We start from the raw sequence: 18,001 nt of genomic DNA, 5'->3' as shown, positions 1-18,001 counted from the left end.
AACACATACGTGTATTGTGGCATTGCATGGAACAGAGAACACATACATGTATTGTTGCATTGTATGGAACAGAGAACACATACGTGTATTGTGGCATTGTATGGAACAGAGAACACATACGTGTATTGTGGCATTGTATGCAACAGAGAACACATACAAGTATTGTGGCATTGTATGGAACAGAGAACACATACATGTATTGTGGCATTGTATGGAACAGAGAACACATATGTGTATTGTGGCATTGTATGGAACAGAGAACACATGCGTGTATTGTGGCATTGTATGGAACAGAGAACACATGTGTATTGTGGCATTGTATGGAACAGAGAACACATATGTGTATTGTGGCATTGTATGGAAAAGAGAACACATACGTGTAATGTGGCATTGTATGGAACACAGAACACATACGTGTATTGGGCATTGTATTGAACAGAGAATACATACGCATATTGTGGCATTGTATTGAACAGAGAATACATACGTGTATTGTGGCATTGTATGGAACAGAGTAAACATACGTGTATTGGGCATTGTATGGAACAGATAATACATATGCATATTGTGGCATTGTATTGAACAGAGAATACATACGTGTATTGTGGCAATGTGTGAAACAGAGAAAATCTATACGTGTATTTTGCCATTGTATGGAACAGAGAACACATGTGTATTGTGGCATTGTATGGAACAGAGAACACATACGTGTATGGTGGCATTGTATGGAACAGAGAACACATATGTGTATTGTGGCATTGTATGGAACAGAGAACACATACGTGTATTGTGGCATTGTATGGAAAAGAGAACACATACTTGTATTGTGGCATTGTATGGAACAGAGAACACATACAAGTATTGTGGCATTGTATAGAACAGAGAACACATACTTGTATTGTGGCACTGTATGGAATAGAGAACACATACGTGTATTGTGGCATTGTATGGAACAGAGAACACATACGTGTATTGTGGCATTGTATGCAACAGAGAACACATACATGTATTGTGGCATTGTATGGAACAGAGAATACATACGTGTATTGTGGCATTGTATAGAACAGAGAACACATACTTGTATTGTGGCAATGTATGGAATAGAGAACACATACGTGTATTGTGGCATTGCATGGAACAGAGAACACATACATGTATTGTTGCATTGTATGGAACAGAGAACACATACAAGTATTGTGGCATTGTATGGAACAGAGAACACATACTTGTATTGTGGCATTGTATGGAATACAGAACACATACGTGTATTGTGGCATTGCATGGAACAGAGAACACATACGTGTATTGTGGCATTGTATGCAACAGAGAACACATACGTGTATTGTGGCATTGTATGGAACAGAGAACACATATGTGTATTGTGGCATTGTATGGAACAGAGAACACATATATGTATTGTGGCATTGTATGGAACAGAGAACACATACGTGTAATGTGGCATTGTATGGAACAGAGAACACATACGTGTATTGGGACATTTTGTGACTCGCAAAGTCAATTTCCAAATATAGCCAAAGAAAGAATATTCCTGGACAATAATTGATATGTGCTTAGACCATGTACATGTGACCGTTACACACCACATGCCAGCCGGCAGTTCTGTGTGTTTATAAGTAAGAAATGTTAATGTGTGTTGTGTTTAGTACAAGCACTGAGGGTGCGATTTAGATATGATTGCTCCGGTCCGAATTCACGCCCCAGGGCCATATTGTGTGTTTGCGCACAACATTGCGCTAGAACCAAATTACTTCGCTCAATGGTGGGCCTTCCAATGACAGGGTTGGAGGGTTGACACAAGCATTAGATCAACAATGGGAAGGTCAACAGTCAAAAGGTCTACGTGAGTTTTTCAATTGTCATAATCGACATGTATACCGTCAAAGTGTATCGCGTCCCCTCGCATGGCTCGCTGCACTCACCATGTTTCAGACACGGTGCCTCACTGCGCTCTGCACACTATTTTATTCTCCCAGGAAATACCACCTGTCGGCACATGTTGGCTAAAAAAATGTGAAAAACTCCTGTCGATCCTTTTGAATATCAACCTTCCCATTGTTGACATAATGCGTGTGTCGACCTTCCAACCCTATCGACCTTCAATGGTCGACCCAATGCATGTCGACCTAAATGGGATCAACCTAATGACTGTATTCCACATGGGTCACAGATTGGAAGCTACACAAAGAGGAAAAGAGGTGTTTTTGCTGTTCTATGACATCTCAGTGCTGCTGCATGCTACACACCAGGGGGTTGTGGGGTCAGGTGCAAAAATATAATTTGGGCCCCTTCCTCCATCTCAACCCAGGCTCCTAATATACAACAGGGAAGTAAGAAACAAGGAAAGGCAGAAGGTGACAGAGGGGCAGAGGGTGACAGGAAGAGACAGAGAGTGACAGGGAGAGGCACGGGGTTACAGAGAGGGCAGAGAGTGACAGGGGATGCAGGGAGTGACAGACGCAGAGGGTGACAGGGAGAGGCAGAGGGTGACAGGGAAAGGCAGGGGGTGACAGAGAGGCAGAGTGTGACAGGCAGAGGCAGGGAGTGACAGAGAGGCAGAGGCAGGGAGTGACAGAGAGGCAGAGGGTGACAGGGAGAGGCAAAGTGTGACAGGCAGAAGCAGAGGGTGATAGGGAGAGGCAAAGTGTGACAGAGAGGGCAGAGGGTGACAGGGGTTGCAGGGGGTGACAGATGCATAGGGTGACAGGGAGAGGCAGGGGGTGACAGAGAAAGGCAGGGGGTGACAGAGAGGCAGAGTGTGACAGGCAGAGGCAGGGAGTGAAAGAGAGGCAGAGTCAGGGAGTGACAGAGAGGCAGAGGGTGACAGGGAGAGGCAAAGTGTGACAGGCAGAAGCAGAGGGTGATAGGGAGAGGCAGGGGGTGACAGTGAGAAGCTGGGGGTGAGAGAGAGGCAGAGGGTGATAGGGAGAGGCAGAGGGTGACAGGGAGAGGCAGGGGTAGGCAGAGCATGACAGAGAAAAACAGTGGGTGACAGAAAGAGGGTGACAGTGGCAGCAGTGGGCACCTTTAGTCTTCAGGGGCCCCGCTGCCCCACAGGTAGTTCTGCCTCTGCTACATGCTGTGAGAGAGCATGTGTGAGTCTCCTGGGGACAAATGGAAGTCTGTGCAAGACTTGACCATGAATGCTGACAGACGTACGTTTTAACCAGAGCAGAATGACATTTGTTTTGTGCACTATAAATTCCCTAAAATATAATCACAATGATGCTGATATTACACAGAAAATGTAAAGCGTAAAGCATTTTTGCAGTAATTCTATTGTTTGTTTGTTTAGAAAGCCTGTAAAAAGCTACAGTAACTTCATATTGTGCTATCTTAAACAGAATATTTCATAATGGTTTCCAACTATATTTTTTAACAAAACTAGTGCAAGATAGGGGACGTCTAAATAACATGTTAAGATGCTTATAAAATGTTACATAGAAACATAGAAACATAGAATTTGACGGCAGATAAGAACCACTTGGCCCATCTAGTCTTCCCCTTTTTTAAACATGTTACCTCAAACCATATTTGATCCTTATTTTTGGTACTTGTTTCCTAGCACGGCCACACCGATTTCCATTGGGGTGGTCGTGTCGGAAAAATCGCGTCGATCGCATCGCATGCGATTTGGTCGCATGCGATGCGATCGACGCGACCGACCCGATTTTTTAATTGAATCAAATGTGAATAGGGTCCCTGGGACCCGATTTTACATTGGATTCAATGTAAAATATTCCCTAGACCCCCAAATTTTACAACGTAAACCCCACCCCACGATAGACGCCAACCCGGCGGTACGCGTCCTCCGACCTTTTCATTCCCCTACTATCCACGTCGGCGTGGAGTTGAGAATATATAGTGTGGCGAGCGCAGCAAGCCACCGTGCCCGAAGCGTGGTGAGCGTACGCTTATAACTTCACAGGTATACGCGGCCCCTCGCGGGGCTCGCTGCGCTCGCCACGCTTCGGGCTCGGTGGCTCGCTGCGCTCGCCACACTATATTGGGGGCATCGCGTCGGTCGCGTCGGGACCAATGTTAATGGTCCCGACCGACGCGATGCCCCCGATTTTTACTTTGCCGGCAAAATGGACCTGATTTCAAAGGAAATCGGGTCCATCGCGGGGATCGTGTACCTTAACTTAAAGGTACACGATCCCAAAGATTGTGGCCGTGCTAGGAAACAAGTACCTTATTTTTTTGTAAGGATATCAATATGCCTATCCCAAGCATGTTTAAATTGTACTACTGTATTTGCGTCTACCACATCTGATGGTAGGCTATTCCACTTATCTACTACTCTTTCTGTGAAGTAATTCTTCCTCACATTTCCCCTGAATCTTCCTCCCCTAGGGCCAGATTCTATAAGCTTCAAAAGTGATAAAATGGAGAGTGATAAACAGCCAGCCAATCAGCTCCTACCTGCCATGCCACATACTGTGGTTGAAAAATGTCAGGCAGGAGCTGATTGGCTGGCTGTTTATCACTCTCAATTTTATCACTTTTGAAGCTTATAGAATCTGGCCCAGAGTGTCAGTGCGTGTCCTCGTGTTCTGCTGCTCCTCTTCCTGTGAAGAATGTCTCCCACCTGTACCTTCCTCCCTCTAGTGTCAGTGCATGTCCCCGTGTTCTGTTGCTCCTCTTCCTGTGAAGAATGTCTCCCACCTGTACTTTGTTAAAACCCTTGATATATTTGAAAGTTTTTATCATGTCCCCCCTTTCCCTTCTCTGCTCTAAAGTATACATATTAAGATCTTTTAGTCTTTCCTGGTATGTTTTGTGATGTAGGCCATGCACCATTTTAGTTGCCCTTCTTTGTACAGTCTCTAATGTATTTATATCCTTTTGGAGATATGGCCTCCAGAACTGAACACAATACTCTAGGGCCCTTATTCTGATTGACGCGGACTTTACCGCATTCTTACGGATCGCGTCTTTTCGCCGTCTGCGCATGCGTGGAGAACGCAACGCGCATGTGCCACGCCTAGACTCCGTACCAGTTCGGCAAAATCCCGTCCAAAACTGTTGCCCGCAATCAGTCGGGAAATATGGGCGTATTATGGGCGTCATGCGGAATGGCACATGGGCGTAGTTTCAAAGTGGGCAAAACGGGGCGGAAACATGGGCGGACACGGGGGAGTACACTTATGTTGGGGGGCGTACATTCGGAAACCACTCCGAATGCACGCGATCAAAAAGGGCAGAAATGTGCGGTGTCCACAAGTGTACTATTGCTTTGCGTACACCACTCGTTCATGCGGTAGGCGAACGTACGCCTAATGACTACAACCATTAACACCTGAATCCAATAGAATCTACTCCTTTACTCATTACTCACTAATAGGACGCTTGTCAGTGCTTTAATTGAAACCATTGCTGCTTCAAGGAACCCGTACTAAACACCCACATATGCTGTACTTGTCAGACACTTTCAAACTGCTAACAATGGACATGACAGAATATTAATACTAGCAATACACATGTGTATTTGACATGTACTCATGAAACCACACATTTTGGGTAAAGTAAACACATTTATTTATATTCATGTCACAGTCAATGCCACTGTGATGCAATGACCATAAAATAATACATACAAACAATAAACAACATGGCAGGAATGCCGCAAAATAAATAATAATACAAAACAAATATAATTGCACACAGATGGACTCCAGCACCTCCTATGTGCCACTGCACATGCAGCCAGTGGGAAATGATGAGGCTGCTGGCCCTTCTACAGCAGGGCAAGCTGCACCTGACCATTCAACAGCAGGGCACCCTACACCTGGCCCTTCTGCAGCAGGCCAACCTGCAGCTGGCTCATATGCACCATCAGCAGAATCATTTGGAACACAACCGGGGACTTCACAAGATAGTACCATGGCCATCACTTCAAGTACAGCTGACAGTAATGCCAGGCAAAAGAGGGCAACAGGGGAACCACAAAGGACATATGAAGCAAGGGCTCAGCTGGTTCCCCTCAGCACGTGATTGGACACAAGAAGCTGACACACACAGCACAATGGAAGATTTGGGAACACATAACGGCAGAGATTAATGCAGCCACAAGTTCATTTCCGACCACGTTTGGCCTTGGTAGGCTCCTTGGCCTGTGCAGCAGCTCTTCGGGGACGGCCAGATGCTGGGGCAGGTGGAGCAGATGATGTGGAGGGGTTGGCTGGTCTACCCCTCCTGCCAGCAGGGAGTGTTGCCGCTGGTAATGCACCAGAAACGGATGCCATTAGGACCCTGTTGCTGGTAACCAGCTCCACCATAAGCTCATTATGGTGGAGGAGGAGATCATTTTGGCGGGTGGCTTGCTCGGCCAGCACCTGAGCACTTGCAGCCATGGCCTGCATGCTCGCAGCCATGGACTGCTGGGTGCTGACCAAGCTCGCCAGGATCTCCTCGGTCCTACGCACCCGTTCTGATGCCAAGTCTCCCTGCTGGTTGATGTCCCCAAGCACCTCGGCCAAGGCGGCCAAATCGGCTTGGCCCGATGCCTGCTGCTGCACAGGCCTACCTCTGGGGCCAGGTGGCACGGACTCCTCCACCTCCTGAACAGAGTCGTCACCAAGCGGTGGGGTGTCTGTGGGCAAAGATAAACACAATTAGGAGACATTCTACGATAATTACTTGCACAAGTTTATGGCATGACCAATATTTACCTTCCAGAAAAGACGCAAACACTTCAGCTGGGGCCTCGCTATCCATAGTGCTCACCCCCCGGATCTCCTCAACTGATATGCAGCTCTCGGCCATCACCTCCAGGGGGGTGAGCTCTAGCCCTGATGGCATGGGGCCGGCCCCAGATGTCTGGCTGTGGTCCCACCGCTTGGTCAGCTTCCTCTTCAGGTTGGTTTTGAAGTCCTGCCACCTGCAATGTAAGTTGACATATTAATACATGTCACTCCCAATGTTAGCTGTTGCAGCCATTGCTCTGTGCTACATATTACAACATGTGATTATTGTCCCATATATAATATTACATGCAACTATGATATCAACCGTTACAATACACATTCACAATCACCCTACTCTAACTCACAATGAAATTACATGGCAATAATGTATGTGTATCGTAACAACCTCACGGGCCATTTGCTAAATGCATCTAAGGATCAATTCAATCATTACTTGGCTATTACTGGCCACATGTATCACAAAACAACTTGCCTCTTCTTCACATGGTCCGTCTCACGAACTTGTGGCGCTACTTCATTAATCTCTGCCGTTATCTGTTCCCAAATCTTCCATCTGCGTGTGTGTGTCAGCCTCTCGGATGGACACTCTATCCAATCACGTGCTCGGGGAACCAGGATGGCCAGCTCCTGTGCTTCATATGCCTTATTTTTTTTGGGTGGTTCCGCTGTTGCACTGGCTCGCCCCTTGCCACGTCCCTGGCCACGCCCCCTGGCACCAGTCGCTGCACTTGAAGTGCTGGCCATGGTACTACCTTGTGAAGTCCCCTGTTGTGTTCCAAACAATTCTGCTGATGGTGGATATGAGCCAGCTGCAGGTTGGCCTGCTGCAGAAGGGCCAGGTGTAGGTTGCCCTGCTGTAGAATGGTCAGGTGCAGGTTCCCCTGCTGGAGAAGGGCCAGCAGCCTCCTCATTACCCACTGCCCGCATGTGCAGTGGCACATAGGTGGTGCTGGAGTCCATCTGGTCAAATAGTTGCTGCAGCACTGGGTCCACCTCTGGTTGGGATCCAGACATGTTAGCAACAACATTGTCACCTTCTAATACACCTTTATATACTGTTTGTGTAATCTGTTTGGCGGACATCAGCGGCAGCTGCGTTCCGTGCGTGAGCGTACGTCGCTGGTTTTTCGCGCCGCATACGGTGGCGGAAATTCCATTGTGTAAAACCTGGCGAAAGTTCGACATGAAATACTGGTCACCAATGCTAACATTGCATAGAATCTTCTGATACACCTGTGACTATTGCTCAATACACATGCTATTTGCTAGCATGACATGACATTTCATTCATGACTACTGTGGTATTGTGGCGTTTTAGTGCAAGCTAAAAGTAGCCCATTCCCTTAGAGAATCCAGGCCACAAGTCATGCAATACTCATCTCTACTGTTATAGACCACACATGTGAGAGCCCTATAAATAATGTCTTCCTGCTAGAATCATTTGTCTTCAGATCTGGACTTGTCAGGGTCTAAGGTAAGCTCTTCCATGCTCCTTGTAGATATGATATCCATTAACAATGTAAGTGTATGAATGTATGCACTATTGCCTCACTGACTACAGATTGTTGGGCCAGCAAAGTGGTGTATTATTATTGCAACATGTCACATGTTCACTATTTCACTCACAGGGCTTAAACCTGTGTGGGTTCATCTATTGCAGAACAACATGTCCCAGCAATAGCTGAAATGTGTCATAGTACATGATGTCGGCAAAAAATGCTGACACCTTTATCTGTGTGTTTTGGACGGTGTGTATTGAGTTCATATTATTGTGTCATCATTAGAGAGTCAAATGGATCTGCGGGATTTCATGGGGCGCCCATCTATTGTACGTATTGAAGGCTACAAATCTATTTGTAGTGGGATATGGCCATTATGTGCATAGGTGCATCAGTATTTATGTTCATTTCTTTATAGGTTGCTGAAGCTATTATGCGCTACATGGAGAGGAGGCTAAGGGCACTTGCGGCTCTCCCCACTCGTCGGCCAAGGAGGCCAGGACGTGCTAGAATCTATCGCACACGGGTGACTCTGTTTGCTATGCCCGATGATGAGGTACTTACTAGGTACCGGTTACCGCCACATGTCATTCTGGATCTGCTCACCTTAATTCAGAGCGATCTGGAACCTCTACACGGGATCACGACAGCAATTCCGCCTCACACACAGCTGCTGGCGGTGTTGCATTTCTGCGCCTCAGGATCATTCCAACAAGTAGTGGCAGTACTTGCTGGAATATCTCAGCCGGCCTTCTGCCGAATCCTGAGGCGTGTGACGTCGGCCATGTTCAGGCGCAAGGGGCACTTCATGGCCATGACATTTGCCACCGAGACCCTGCGCAGAAGCCAGCAGGCCTTCCATCAAATTGCTGGCTTCCCTAATGTGATAGGGGCTGTGGATGGCACCCATGTACCATTTGTGCCTCCATCTCGAAGTGAGAAGATATATAGGAACCGCAAATTGTTCCACTCACTGAACGTGATGGTGGTATGTGGCCCATCCATGGAGATTCTCGCCTTCAACTCGAAGTTTCCCGGAAGTGCCCATGACTCTCATGTCATCCGACAAACCGGGATATGGCATAGACTCCAAGAGCTGGAAGGCCGTGATGCGTGGGTTCTGGGTGACTCCGGTTACCCATGTACGCCCTGGCTACTTACGCCGTACAGCTACCCAGCACCGGGCCCACAGGAGGCATTCAATCGGGCGCATGTTGCCACCAGGCAAGTGGTGGAGCGCTCAATTGGCCTTTTAAAAGGTCGATTTAGAGTGCTCCACCGCACTGGTGGTGACTTACAATATGCGCCTGAAATGGTGTCGAGGATCGTGGGCCTGTGTATATTTTTCCACAACATTGCTGTGCGGCGTGAGATACCCTTTGATGAGTGGGAGGTACCATCTGAGCCGCAAGATCCGCCCATGCGCCCATCCCGCGCCCCTGAATGCCGGAGGGGATACCAGCTGCGGGACTCTGTGGCGCAAAGATACTTCAGGTACATGTTATTGAGTTGACAGAACACACCAATTATTGTACAAATCACCCCTTCAAATAAGTACAGTGTGTTAGTTGTCAGTGTTACAACACGAAAATTAGCCAGCCTGCCCTCCTAATGGCAAAGAAATAGGAGATATTTATCATATGTGCTTAGTTTGGGGGGAAGATAAATATTGGTGCTAATTATTATACCTTGTTAAAGGGATCTTATGTGTTTGTTATATCTTCATTATTGTAGTTGATACTATCCCTGATGACTGGTGAGTACATTGATTTATTCTGTAATGTGTTTTGGATTTTTTCATGTGTTGATGTCTGATTTGTTTGCAGATATATATATATATATATATATATATATATATATATCTATATATATATATATATATATATATATATATATATATATATATATATCTATATATATGATATTAGAATTTATTCACATGTTTCAACATTTCAAGGAGCAGGCAGGCAGGCAGGCAGGCAGGCAGGCAGGCAGGCAGGGCTGTTGTATAATGCTGGTCTCAGGATACCTGCAAGTGTGTGTATGTGTCTTTTACACATAAATGTACGCATACACATAGATGCATAGAGTAAATAATGCTAAGTACAGCTATGCGTTGCTAAGCTATAGCACGCGTTGCTTGGCGGAGCGAGGCGTCATTGGATTTGCTAAGTGCATACACACTGTGTTTTATATATATCAGATTTGTTCATTGCCATACATCAACACTACTGTTTTGAAGGCAAGCGAATTTTTCACCATTTGTGTTGGCGCAGAGACGCTGTTCATGTAAAGATGAACAATAAAGTTATTAACACAAATAACTGTGATCAACCAATGCCACCAGCTGATTGGTTGATAGATGCCATTGTCAACATGGCGGAGACACGAAGGGCAGAACCCTTCACACATGCGGAGCTGAGGGTTCTTGTCTCCGTCATGGAGACAAGGCTGGGCCGTGCAGGGCCCTTCATAACCAACAGGCATAAGCGGAGGGCCTATGCAGCGGCAGGGCGCCGAATTTACGCCCGCACTCGGGTGCGGAGGTCCCTCGGGCAGCTGGAGAGGCGGTGGTCGGACCTCCGCAGGCGCCAGCCCCAGCTGCTTGAGCAACTCAGGGGCGAAATTGCTGAATGTGAGTATTTTAGCTATGAAATTTCGCACTTACAACATAGCATATATAAACAATAAAATGTGTCTCATGATAAGTGGGTGTCCATGGGTTTAAAAGTCCATAGACTGTTATGTGTGCTTCTTCCTGGTTAACATGCAGTCATGTGGCTTTTATATGTAATGCCATAGCATTGAGGATTATGATGCATACAATGTGCCAGATCTAATATGTGTTACACATTGCTAAATGCCTGGGTTGTAATGTGTGAACAAATTACTACCAATCACATACTACTTTAAATGTCACAATTTTGAATCCATTAACAGTAAGGAGCTACTTTCCTGCATCGTTTGCCATCATTATCACCCTTCCATGTATGTCTTGTTATGGATTAATACATGTGCCCCAATGACCCCACATTGACCATGATGTTTTTTTCTAACACACAGCACGAGCCCAAGCACAACAGGCCCGTGAAGAGGCGGAGGCTGCCCTGGCACAGGAGGAGGCCCAAGACCCGGAGGAGGAGGTGGCGGCAATGGTGGAGGAGGAGGAAGTGGAGGAGGAGGAGATGGTGGTGGAGGAGGAGGAGGTGGTGGAGGAGGATGTGGAAGCGGAGTTGGTTGCGGAGGAGGAGGTGTTGGTGGCGGAGGAGGAGGTGGAGGAGGAGGTGGTGGTGGAGGAGGAGGAGGAGGAGGAGGAGGAGGAGGAGGAGGAGGAGGTGTTGGAGGAGGAGGAGGTGTTGGAGGAGGAGGAGGTGTTGGAGGAGGAGGTTGTTGGTGCAGAGGAGCTGGCGGAGGAGGGTTCGGAGGAGGCCACGGTTGCCCCGGAGGACTCGGATGATGAAGGGGAGGAGGCGTGCCAGGCCCCGGAAGATCAGCAGATCGGTATGTTAACATAATGCATCATTCATGAAGTAGTTGTACTGGTATTTTTTATGTAGCACTGGTGATAAAAAAATTTTTTCCCATACTATTCATATAGACCCCAAAGTGGGTAGCTACAGATACAGGTACGGGTTAGATGGGGTGTCCAAGGCATCCCTTTCATCCAGGACACCTCTGAATTACACCGGTTTGTGGGATGGCGTGGAGCTCCATTTTGACTGCCACATAACCGTTGTAGTTAAACAGGATCCTGGCGTAAAGGGATGAGTGGATCATTTGTGGATTAAATTCACCTGCTGCAAGCGTTGATTATGACCCATCAAATAGTGGAATCTATATTGTTGGTGAATGTTATTTATAAACTCTAGGATGTATGCTATAAATGGAGTATGTCCCGGCCTACCTTGGAATGGAGTCAGAAGTTGCCAGTGTCCCAGGAGCCTCCTCTACCTAAATACCCCCTGTAGTTCTGATTTTTATTTTTCCCTCACAGAATTGTAGGTTGCTTTAGACAGAATTATGATTTTGAGGATGTGTACTGTGCATTCCTGACATTTGCATTACTCCCATGCCACGAACCATCACTGAACTTAGACTGAGCAGATTGTGACAAGTTCTTATTGACGGAGGCCATGACCTGCTTGTCATTGGTTAGTCATGGGTGGGTTGTGACTGAGAAGAAACAATATGACTGTTATGTCTTCTGCAGAGTAAAGGGTATAGGCCGAAAAAGACAGTATGTAGTAAATAAGTTAGCATGTATGTATATATGTATGTGTCATATCTATTTATCTATGTGTGTCTCTATCTCTCTACATCATGGGTCCTCAAACTGCGGCCCTCCAGATGTTGTGAAACTACAAATCCCGGCATGCCTTGCCACAGTTTTAACACTTCCTTATAGCAAAACTGTGGCAAGGCATGCTGGGATTTGTAGTTTCACAACATCTGGAGGGCCGCAGTTTGAGGACCCATGCTCTACATAGATATATATATATATACACACATGTCACCAAGCATTTGTGCAATTTATGTCGCAGTATGTGAAATGTATGCAAGAATAACATGACTAATTGTTGCCCCTTTGACATGCCCACAGATGACACCACACCGGCAGATGAGGGGGTGCGTGGGGCCCTCCTGCGACTGGAGCACCATCTGTGGCTGGCTCAAGCAGACCTGCAGGACCTGAAAGATCAGCTTCTTTAAATTATAATTTTCTATTTTTTTTTAGTTATGTTAATTGTGTGGTTTAATAAATTCTTTATGCAAGTTCACAGTTGTTGGTTTTTATTTGCACTTTAAATAGTATATGTGTAGATTGTTTATAATCTTTTACACAGGGTGTAATACAAACCATTGCACTTCAATTGCTGTAAGGGTTAATGTGTGCAATGCATGTGTTAGGCATGCTTGTAAGGATATATTGGAATCTAATTGATTCCAATTCCAAATAAGCAGTTTTTTACGAGGATAGGTAATTGAATAAGTGGGTCATGTGATGTATAGCAGAAGATACTTCATAGTGGGTTGTTTGGCGTAAATACTCCGCTTACGTGCGGTAGCACCGCTTGGCTCCCGTTCGGATGCGGTATTCCCGAGCATACTCTGTAATACTCTGTAATACCGTGCCGAATCGGAGTGTTTCTCCCGCACACGCATGGTTTGTATGTCGTCCGTAAACACGCCCTGTTCTTAAAGAGTGAGTCCGTCCGAATGCGGAGGACACGTGGGCGTTTCTACGGACGATGGCCGCACGCGGCAAAACACCGTGGCGTACGGACCGCACCGTAAGAATGCGGGAATATCCGCACCGATCAGAATAAGGGCCTAGGTGAGGTCTTACCAATGACCTATACAGTGGCATTATTACTTCTTTCTTTCTACTGCTGATACCTCTCCCTATGCAACCAAGCATCTGACTTGCCTTCTTCATTGCTTTGTTACATTGCCTACCTGCTTTTAAGTCCCCTGAAATAGTGACACCTAGATCCCTATCTTCCTCAGTAGTTTCCATTATAGTGCCATTTATACTATATTTAGTCTTTGGATTTCTGAGACCCAAGTGCATGATTTTGCATTTTTTGGCTTTAAACTGTAGTTGCCATGCTTTTGACCATTCATCTAATCTACCTAGATCCTCAATAATTTGTTTTACCCCTCCTGGTGTGTCTACCCTTTGTGTCATCTGCAAATTCCTCAATTCCATTTGCAATATCACCAATAAAGATATTAAAAAGCACCGGTCCAAGTACAGATCCCTGGGGTTCTCCACTTGTAACCTTTCCCTCCTTTGACTGTACTCCATTTACTACAACTCTCTGTTTTCTGTCCTGCAACCAAGCTCTTATCCATTCAACTATCTTAGAATCCAATCCCAAGCTTTCAAGTTTATTTAACAGTCTGCGATGTGGGACAGTGTCAAAAGCTTTACTAAAGTCTATTTATGCTACATCTACAGCCCCACCTTGATCTATTACTTTAGTCACCCAGTTAAAAAACTCAATAAGATTTGTTTGATATGATCTTCCCCCAGTAAACCCATGCTGTTTTGGATCCTGTAAATTGCTGGTTTTGAGATATTCTACAACTCTTTGTTTTAAGAGTGTTTCCATCAATTTCCCTACTACTGATGTAAGGCTGACTGGTCGATAGTTGCTTACCTCTTCCTTGCTTCCACTTTTGTGCAGTGGGACTACATTAACTGTTTTCCAGTCCTCTGGGATTACTCCAGTAGCTAGTGACTGGTTGAATAATTCTGTTATTGGTTTTACCAGCTCCCCTTTAAGCTCTTAGTATCCTTGGATGTATCCCATCTGGCCCCATTGATTTATCCACTTTCAGTTTTGAGAGTTCTGTGAGGACTTTCTCCTCTGTAAATGTACTTGTCTCTCCCTCAGTTTTCTGACTATACTTGCAACTTAACTGTGGCCCCTTCCCCTTTCTTTCAGCAGTGAATACTGAGCAGAAATAATTATTAATATTATCTGCTATTACATTGGACCTGGAATACACTTAGGGCCTGATTCACATTTACTCCGTCCCCTGAGAATTTGTTTTGGGTCTGTGCATGCGTAGCAGTGAATATACGCATGTGCAGACCTGATGTACTATCACAGTCGCTGGGGCGTTCGCGCAGGTAGGGGAGGGAGGGGGTGGTCAGGGGGCGGCATCAGGGGAATGGGCAGCGTTTTATGGGTGAAGGACCTGAGAATGGGGTAGGCGGCTGACGTCATACAGTATGACGTCAGCCACCTGTCTTTGGACAGGTCCTTTATAAATAAAAGTCAGCCAAGACTGACTTTTATTTGCAATCGTGTTAGCAGTGTTGGGGTTGCCGGCGGTGGGCTCAGAGCAGGGGTTGCGGCTGTGTTGGCAGCATGGGGGTGCTGGCAGTGTCCTTAGAGTAGCGGTTGCCAGCTTTAATCGCAGTGTTGCACTGCTAGTGGTGTCCACAGCGCAGGGGTTGCTGACTGTTTTGGCAGTGTGCGGTTGCCAGCTGTGTTGGCAGTGTGGGGTTGCCGGCTGTGTTGGCAAAGTGGGGTTGCTGGTGGGGGCTTTTTTGAGCTCAGACTATTGGTATAGATTAGAACAGTTGACTTGGTAAAGGGGGTTATTCTGGTTCACTCGCAAAGGCAAATTCACTCTCAGATGGACAAATTATGTGCACTGAAGGTGGGGCAGATATAACTTGTGCAGAAAGAATTAGATTTTGGTGAGTTATTTTGTTTCTGTGCAGGGTAAATACTGACTGCTTTATTTTTACACTGCAATAATGATATCAGTTCAGTGCTGTCTTTCCCATTGGGCTTAATAGGCAGTCTAGGGGCTCACCCCAATTGGTCAGACAGCCCTGCAGCGGGGTCCAGGCAGCAGCTGGGAAGTAAGTGCTGCTGAATTTGAAAAGACTGTCCGGACGCCGCCACCCGGAAAATAGCGCTACAAGCTCCCGGCAACAGGGTCCAGACAGAGGGGATCTGGGTAGCGGTGGCAGGGAGCTAGGGAAGAGCTGCTGAATTTGAAAAGACTGGCCGGACGCTGATTGGCTCAATTCTCAGCCAGTCAGCATCCAGCCAGTCTTTTCAAATTCAACAGTGATTCATTCCCACCACACCAAATACTGTGACAAGCTTGAAGCCATCACTGTCCGGACCCCGCTGCTTCCTTCCTGCTACAATCTCCCAGCCCCCGCTCCCTTAGGTAGGTGAGGAGGGAGAGGGGTGGAGAAAGAGAGGGGCTGGAGAGAGAGGGGAATAGAGAGAGGGGGATTGGGCAGGTTAATTATTTTTCCCAGGGGCCTGGTCTAATGTTAAGACGGCCCTGTATCAGTTTGAAGTACACACCCCACCCAAATGTAAATCTCTCTGCCCATGTTACATCAGGCCCACCTACAAAGCACATGGTTTTGTCCATCTGAGAGTGCTTTTTCCTTTACGAGTTAACCAGAATAACCACCAAAGTGTGTTGCAATCATAATATCTATTGTTTTTGCCCTCTCTTCTTCTCTTTGCAGTAGGACCTGTCAATAGAAGTAAAATGATATGGAAAGCGGAAATTACAGCAAGGTGACAGAATTCATCCTTCTTGGACTTTCAACAGACCCCGTCCTACAGATTCCACTATTCCAGTTCTTCTTGATCGTCTACATGACCACTGTGGTGGGGAACCTTGTGCTGATCGTAGCGGTGAGAACAGACCATCGCCTACACAAGCCTATGTACTTATTTCTGGTCAACCTGTCTTTTGTGGACATCTGCTACACTTCCATAACCGTTCCCAAAATGCTGGTGACTATCCTGACAGTAAACAAAAGTATTTCCTTCTCTGGCTGCTTGATTCAGGTGTATTGCTTTCTCCTCCTGGTGGAAACAGAGTGCGTCCTCCTGGCGTTCATGGCCTACGATCGGTTTGTCGCTATCTGCGACCCTCTACGCTACAACACAATTATGAAAACTGTGGTTTGCGTTAAGATGATCAGTGCGTCATGGCTGACTGGCGGCATCATATCATGCATGGACATATTCGCTCTAAGTCAGTTGACGTATTGTGGCCCTAACACAATTAACCACTTCTTCTGCGAGGCGACTTACTTACTGCAACTCTCCTGCAGCGATCTATCTTTAGCGAATGTTGTGAAGCACGTGGGGAGTTTTATAGTGCTCCTTGCACCTCTTTCTTTTATCATGTATTCATATATTAATATCATCAGAGCCGTATTACGGATCCGGTCCAGCAGATACAAAGCCTTCTCCACGTGTGTGTCACATCTGATCATAGTGATTCTCTTCTACGGGTCGGCCGTGTTCATATACATGAAGCCGGAACATACAGGGAACTTAGCGGACAAAATACTGTCTGTGTTTTATACAGTCATCACCCCATTGTTAAACCCTATCATTTACAGCCTGAGAAATAAAGATGTTCACGGAGCGCTGAGGAACATCGGGAAGTCTCTGTCAGAGATCCCCAATATAGCAATAAGATATAAGGGAAATATCAATGCACTCACATAGCTTTATAAATAACGTTTATTACATACAGTACTCCCAGAACCCATTGTGGGCCACTTTATGAAATATAAAATAAATATAAGTGTCTTCTTTCATATGCTAACGGGATATGATAACGTTTTTTTAAAAATAAACCTGTTTTTTTTACATGAAACTGTTTCATATGCAAAACTGAAACCGGTATGTAACATATACAGACATAGACAGACTCTCCTGTCACGCCATGCGGTAACATCCTGCCACTGAGACAGAGCACAGACCCCAAACCTCCATCCAGGTAAAAACTAATTTTCATAATCCCCTGAATACACAAATTTCATCAGCCCTCCCCAAAAATTGTTACACCCCAGATAGCACCCTTCCTCCCCCTGCAACAGATGTCACAAAGGACATAGATGGGCGCCCGCCTTGGTTGAGTATTTGCTGCTTCAGGTTCTCTTCTCTGTGACCCAGGTTATGCGTGGGGGAGATAGGAGGGGGAAGGGGCCACTAGTCTGGGCAGAGGCTTTTCTCCTGTCGGGATTCCCTCCTTCAGGATGGCAGCATCAATGGTCTGATAGCTGGCGTCCAGCTGGTCATTCATATGTAACCCGACAGGCGGCCCCACAGATGCACCAGCCTACAGGGGATATTCTCAGTAAGGTCTATGGCCAAACTGCCCCTGAAGGGAGGACTCAGGTTAGGGAATGGGGTAAGGGGGGAGAGGAAATTAGGGTTAGGCTGTGAGGGCAAGGGTTTGGGTTAGGAATTAAAAAGGGTTAGA

The 18,001-nt window shown here is 46.3% G+C and overlaps 1 protein-coding gene across 1 annotated transcript; it reads left to right on the top strand.

Moving 5' to 3' along the window:
- The first annotated feature begins 16,240 nt into the window (after positions 1-16,240).
- LOC146063075 (olfactory receptor 1D2-like) lies at positions 16,241-17,241 on the top strand. The gene has a single exon (XM_083175089.1). It carries the CDS (start codon positions 16,270-16,272, stop codon positions 17,239-17,241), a length of 972 nt encoding a protein of 323 aa, XP_083031215.1. The 5' UTR covers positions 16,241-16,269.
- The last annotated feature ends 760 nt before the right edge of the window (positions 17,242-18,001 follow it).

The sequence above is a fragment of the Crinia signifera genome, chromosome 3, assembly GCF_055691185.1.
Source record: "Crinia signifera chromosome 3, ASM5569118v1, whole genome shotgun sequence".
In the NCBI taxonomy this organism is placed as follows: domain Eukaryota; kingdom Metazoa; phylum Chordata; class Amphibia; order Anura; family Myobatrachidae; genus Crinia; species Crinia signifera.
This window is presented reverse-complemented; position numbering and strand designations above follow the sequence as displayed.